At 41.0% G+C, this 6,723-nt stretch overlaps 1 protein-coding gene across 1 annotated transcript; it reads left to right on the top strand.

Moving 5' to 3' along the window:
* Positions 1–3,128: 3,128 nt before the first annotated feature.
* LOC138894923 (uncharacterized) lies at positions 3,129–3,998 on the top strand. The gene has a single exon (XM_070179661.1). The coding sequence runs from the start codon at positions 3,129–3,131 to the stop codon at positions 3,996–3,998; it is 870 nt and encodes a 289-aa protein (XP_070035762.1).
* The last annotated feature ends 2,725 nt before the right edge of the window (positions 3,999–6,723 follow it).

The raw sequence follows: 6,723 nt of genomic DNA, 5'->3' as shown, positions 1-6,723 counted from the left end.
TACTTTTTATTTTGTGTTGTCTTGGTCATCGAGGCTCTTAAGCAACATGGTCCAAATAAGCTAAAATTTATAGGCCCAATGACAATAGAAAGCAAGATGGGCATTTTCTTTAAAACCAATAAATTATCTTTTGTTAAATAAAATAAGTGGCCCAATACCATGAAAGCTTAACATAAGCCTACCCGGGTTTAATATCTTGCATTAGTGAAAATTATTTTTAATAATAATATTTTTTTTCCAGTCGAACCAGTAATAAATAAAAAAGAAGCGCTTTTTAATTAATTTAAGCGATAGGCAATTTTAGGCACATTTGAGATGTAGACCATGTGTTCATACACGATCCTTGGTCGATTTTGTTTTTAATAAAATAGTCATGTGTGCATTCCCGCTCCTTAACTTTTCAATATTAATTGTATTTAAACCATGTGTACCGACACGTTCTTTGTTTCAATACATATAATCAAATAAAGACTTTGTGTGCTTGCATGCTCCTAGGCCAAAATTATTAATTATTAAGCAGCACTAGACAATAGTAACTTAAGGCAAATAATACATATTTTATCCAAAAATAATTCAAGCCAAATTTTAGTCAATAAAAGCAACCGTGCTAGAACAACGGGATTCGGGGAATGCCTTACACCTTCTCCCCGGTTAACAGAATTTCTTACCCGGACTTTGTTTTCGCTACCGATAATAATAGAGTCAAATCTTTCTTTAATTAGGGATTCAAATAAAAGGTGACTTGGAACACCAACAAAATCTATTCCAAGTGGCGATTCTGTAAATAAAATAATCCCTACTCAATTTTGTCACTTTAATTGGAAAAACTCTTTAATTCACACAATATTACTTTGCAGGTAGAAAAAGGGGTGTGACAGCTCTGGCGACTCTGCTGGGGACATTAAGAATTCGAGCTTGTATATTGACTTTATTTGGCTTTATTAATTTTTGTATATATTGTGATTTATTTGGGCCTAATTTGTTACTTGTCCACTTTATACTGTTTTGATATTGTTGAACTGTACATATAAATTGTATCCTTTCTCGCACCCCTCTAAGTCTTCTTATAGTTAGTTATGTTGTGTTTGCCTACCAGCATCATAAAATTTCTGTCTTGAGATAAAGCCAGTTAGCCTACTAGCTTCTGGTGAAGGATTTAGTCACACATGCTTAGGCGAGAGAGTCGTTAGCTAGCCAGTGCTGTTCTACTACTGGTGACGCTTGACGCTCCTCGGCTCGGGTTGTCCGCTCGAGTAAGCCAGTCTAGACACCTTCTCCATCAGGATTTCAACCTAGAAGAACATACCTCATGCCGGATATCCCTATTAGGTTCGCTTTATTTGCATCACGTGCATTTGACTTAGCGAAACTCGGCACAGGGGCCGGGTCCGTATAAGACAGGTATCCTCTTTGAGACCATAACGTTCACTTATGTGCTACATGTTACTTTATTTGGGAGGCTTATATGTCGACCGGCTTTAGGGTGGATTAGTTGAACAAGCAGAGAAAAATAAAAAAAAATAAAAACATGCTCCCGATTTCTATACAAATGTTCGTTCTTTTTTTTTAAAAAAAAAAAACCCGAAGTGATTTGGTGCGTTTGGTGTCCATGATTAATTTTTCATAAAGAGAGAAAATATAGTTAGTTTCATTGGAAGTTTTATCACCGAATTACGCAGGTCTGATTCTTACCGGATGTGAGATACGTAGGCAAACCTCATCGGTTTCGGCCCAATTTTCAGAAAAAATTCAAAAATATTTTCCTTTTCCTTAATTCCCTATTTACAATTATTTCCTTAGAAAATCCAAAAAAAAAAAAAAACCAAAAATACTTTTTTTAGTCCCACAGTTTAGCTTTTTTTTTCTTTTTCTTTTTCTTTTATAAGAGTTAAAACCCGAGAAATCGGAATTTTTTTGTGTCAATAATATATTTGATCAAAGTCTAACCCCGTGTCTGGGAGGACAGGTATACCATGAGTGGGGAAAGAGGTAAGTCTGAAAAGAGGCCCAGATCAGAAGGGATACCAGATTTTCTGATTGTCGATCAGATACCACAGTTGTTGTGGGATTGGTGGAGAGACTTTAAGGAATATGAGCGAAACCAGATAAAAAAATACTTGGGACATTTGGTTCATATGATTACGATAAAGCTGAGGAGGGATGTGATTGAAGCTTTGATTCCGCACTGGGATCCTGAAAACAATGTGTTCCGTTTTACCGACTGTGAAATGACTCCGACCTTAGAGGAAATCGCCCATTTCCAGGGGTGGGGCCGCAATCTTCGCCGCCAAAGGCCTATGGTACCAAAAAATATGAACGAGGGTAGGTTTCTGAAACTTTTGAACATAAATTACGGACAATATGAAGGTCTAGGAGGCAAATGGGTTAAGTTGGGCTTTTTGTTTCAGTTGTATGGCCTAGAATGCAATTTCGAAAGGAATGTGGGAAAATTGAAATCAAAGGAAGATAAGGAAACATGGAAGGTACATAGAAGGTTTGCATTTATGGTCACCTTTTTGGGGCGTGTAGTTTTCCCGAAAAGAGAGGGACGCATTGACATCCGCTTGGCAGGTGTAGTTGAGGCTCTGACCTCAGAAGGGGGTGATTATACTTTGGTCCCTATGATTCTTTCTTGCATTTTTCGTGCTTTAACTAGATGTAAAATGGGCGCACGAAACTTTGATGGTTGCAACATTTTGTTACAGATATGGTTTTTGGAGCATTTCTATCGTCATTCTACGATCACTAATTTTAGTGAGCTATGGCCCAATCATACTTATGATCACCAAAAAAGAATTGACGAATGTGACTTACCAGAGGGGATTGGCGCCTGGAAAGAACTACTTCTTACTCTATCTGCCAAACGGATCACTTGGAACTACGATTGGTTCTCCTCTAAAGAGGTCATTTGTGAGTCTGCATACCATTCTTATTTGGTACTCATAGGATTGGATGGTGTTCAGTCTTATGCTCCACTTCGGGTAATGCGCCAATTTGCACGACTACAGGAGGTGCCACCAACACGAGATATGAGCAAGTTCTGTTATGATTTTGGTAAAGATCAACCTCATGACGAAGAAGAAATTATGAAAATTTGGTATGCAAGTAAAGTCTCGGAGTTGAATGATATGGTAGAAGACCGAGATCGTGGAGAGGTGATCCCTGAATATATTACTTGGTTTCATGACCCTTCGTCGCTTAGAGATGGGCCTGAAGGGTCCAATAGGAGGAGAAATGATCAAAGAGCTATAGAAAGGTTAAAAGAGGAATTGGAGCATGCCCGGATGACCATATCCAAACAACAAGCCCAACTACAAGCCGTAGTCGCTCAGATTCATTTAAATATTGAGAAAGATTATCAATCTACCTTACGGGTCATGGATAAAGATCTAAAGGATGCTAAAAATGAGGCGGCCCGCTTAGAAGAAGAACTGTCAAGCACTATTGGTTTAGTTAGAAGATCTGAGGCAAATAAAAATGCTGAAATACATCAGCTACAAGAAGACTTGAGTATCGTTGAAGAGGATGCGCACCAACAACAATTGGAGTTTGATCAACAGAGAGAGAAGTTTGAAAGAGAAAGGGCCTATTGGATACACTCAAAGGGTCAGTTTCATGCACAATTGGAAGAAATAAAAAGGCATAAGAGAGGTCATCAACATGCAGATTTTGAGGCAGAGCGGCGTCAGTGGATGATTGAGAGAGCTGTGCTAAACCGCCGTATTGAAGAATACGAGGGACGCGAGACACAAATGGGGAACGCCCTCAACACTACCCAGATATGGTTACAGAATTGTCACGTGAATATGGGGCAAGCCAGAGAGCAAGTACTTCAATTGGCAGAGAAAGCAGCATATATTCACAATGATCATCGTCATCTAAACAATGAGAAAGTTGGTCAACAAGCACGTACCCTTGTTCCACAGTTGCCGGCACTGTTTCAGAATTTGTACGAGATTTTGGGGGGAGAGTGGAGGCCAAGGGATACAGACCTTTGATGATATCACTTTAAGCAAGAATACCATTGAAGATTAAAGTTTTAGTGCAGTGAATTAGTTTGTAGTTTCATTTTTCATTTGTCGCATTTTTAATTTTATATTTGTCGCATTTTCAGTCATACTTATGTCTTTAGAGTCAATTTCAATAATAATAATAATATTAAAAAAAAATTGTTATTATTTCCCCCTGAACTACGTAATGATCTGATTCATGCGGCGACATGATACGTAGGCAACCCAAAAAAGGTTCGATCAAAATATTTTTCAATGATTCTAAGATGAGGGATCAAAATGAGGTGTGAGTTAAAAAAAAGAAAAGAAAAAAAAATATAAGAAAATTAGAGCGTCAATAAGAAGCAACCTCATAAGCCGGAATGAAACATGAAGCCTCCAAAAGCATGCTAGAAATAGTGACAATGATTGGAGCATGGCACATTATGTGTGATTCTTATCTATAAAATGCTTAACCCTAACACGTTTGCTGTGTCTTACGTAGTAAGCTTAAGGTGGTTGATTTGTGGTGAAACTGGCAACACACCATTACTTCACTAGATCTAAGGGAGCAGTAGTAATGGCCAACGATGATGAGATCGAGCTGATCACTGACGACCCCCAGGGTCAATCAGTTGAACAAGAGTCGGAGGAAATAAGAAAATTGAGACAGCAATTGTCTGATGTATATCAAGCTTGGGTGTCTGGTCAGCCTCCACCCCGTGGTCCCTCAGAGGGAACTTCCACCATACCCCTGGCTACTCAACCACCGCTGCATACAATGAGCGACCACATCTTACCACCAGGGTATGTGCCAAATTACAGCCTCCACGTTGCTCCTGGTACCTCTAATGTGCGACATCCAGTCGCACCGGTCAGGAACACTCCTCCCATCGTGTCTGGCGCACCGGCATACACAATCCCGCCTCCACCTCCTGTGACAAGGCCAATCAACGAGCCACCATATCATGCTTATGATGGCCAATACTACTCTCCAAATATGGCTTTCGGGGTCTCGGCTCCATATAATCAGACTCCTCAGTACGAGTCACCAGTGGAAAACGAAAAGCTTGTCAAGACGGTTGAACCGGATGAGATGGCCAGGAAAATGAAAAGTCTTGAACAAAACATAAAGAACATACAGGGACTAGGGGGTCACAAAAGTGTTTCGTTCAGTGATCTATGCATGTTCCCTCACATCTATTTGCCACCAGGGTTTAAACCCAAAATTCGAGAAGTATGATGGACACGACGACCCTATCGCCCATTTGAAAAGGTACTGCAACCAGCTGAGGGTTGCAGGTGGAAAAGAAGAATTACTGATGGCTTATTTTGGGGAAATTCTTATGGGGGTAGCCTCCGAATGGTTCATTAACCAAGATATCTCTCACTGGCATGTCTGGGACGACATGGCCCAAGCCTTCATCAAACAATTTCAATATAACATAGATATTGCGCCGGATCGCAATTCCCTGTCCAATATGAAGAAAAAGCCGACTGAAAGCTTTAGGGAGTATGCAATCAAGTGGAGGGAGCAAGCAGCTAGAGTTAAGCCACCCATAGATAACCACGAGTTGATCACTATTTTTCTGGAGGACCAAGAGCCTGATTACTTTCAGAACATGATGTCCGCAATGGGTAGACCTTTGTGGAAGCGATCAAAATAGGAGAAATGGTCAAAAATGGCCTCAAGACTGGCAGAATTGTAAGTCAAGCTGCTCTCAAAGCCACCACCCAAGCTATCCAAAATGGTTCGGGAAGTTTGGCAAATAGAAAGAAGAGAGATGAAGGGTCCATGATGATTTCGGGATCTAGGGAAGTTCAAAGAGGGGCATCGCACCCTTATGTGCAAATTCAGCAGGGGCAATCCAGCTACCCTCAACATTACTATCCCCCACCAATTCCTCAGTACTCTGTGGGACCGCCACAATATACAGTGTTTAATGCTCAATCATATGCTCGTCCTCCCAATCAACAGGTATGGGCACCATCTCCAAGATTCCCCCGACCTCAGCAGCAAAATTTTCGGGCACCCTACAATGCTTGTCTTAGGCAGGATTATGGTCGAGAGCAGAGGCCGGTGGAAAAATTTACTCCATTGGCTGAATCATACTCTAGTCTGTTCCAGAAGTTAAAGCAGATGGGCGTGATTGGACCCATCGCTCCCCACCATATGCATCCTGATTCGCACGGATTTCAAGCAAATGCTAGGTGTGAATACCATTCAGGTGCTCCGGGGCATAGCACTGATGACTGTTGGACCTTGAAAAGAGCCATAGAAAGATTCATTGTTGAAAAATTGATTGTAGTCACGAATGGCGAGGACCCTCCTAATGTGACCAATAACCCGTTGCCAGTACACAATGATGTTCATTTTGTGGGAATGATTGGACGGGATCATGTATACAAGCCGGTTGGTCGAGCAGAAATGACAGTGGTAATAATTCAAGAGGGAACCAAACTGGAAGTAAGTCCAAGCCTAGATGAACCGTTGATTGTGAAAGGTGCCCAGAGCTCAGAGAGGGAAACTTTATTTGTTCCAAAAATCTCGAGGTTGGAGGTTCGCTCCAATGCTCCAAGCCCAAAGTTATACGTCCTTGGAGGTCACCCCATCACAAAGGAGAATCAGGGCGGTACGGCGGGTATAATAGAGCCGATCATAATCAAGCCTGCCACACAACCCCGTGTAACAAATACGAAAACCATCCCTTGGAACTACGACAAAACCGTAGTA

This window comes from Nicotiana tomentosiformis, chromosome 6 (genome assembly GCF_000390325.3).
Source record: "Nicotiana tomentosiformis chromosome 6, ASM39032v3, whole genome shotgun sequence".
Classification (NCBI taxonomy): domain Eukaryota; kingdom Viridiplantae; phylum Streptophyta; class Magnoliopsida; order Solanales; family Solanaceae; genus Nicotiana; species Nicotiana tomentosiformis.
Note: the sequence above shows the minus strand (reverse complement) of the source record. Positions and strands in the feature narration are given on the sequence as shown.

What these genes read in the sequence shown, in the direction of transcription:
- LOC138894923 (XM_070179661.1), top strand. Translation starts at nt 3,129, where the DNA reads ATGGTAGAAGACCGAGATCGTGGAGAGGTGATCCCTGAATATATTACT.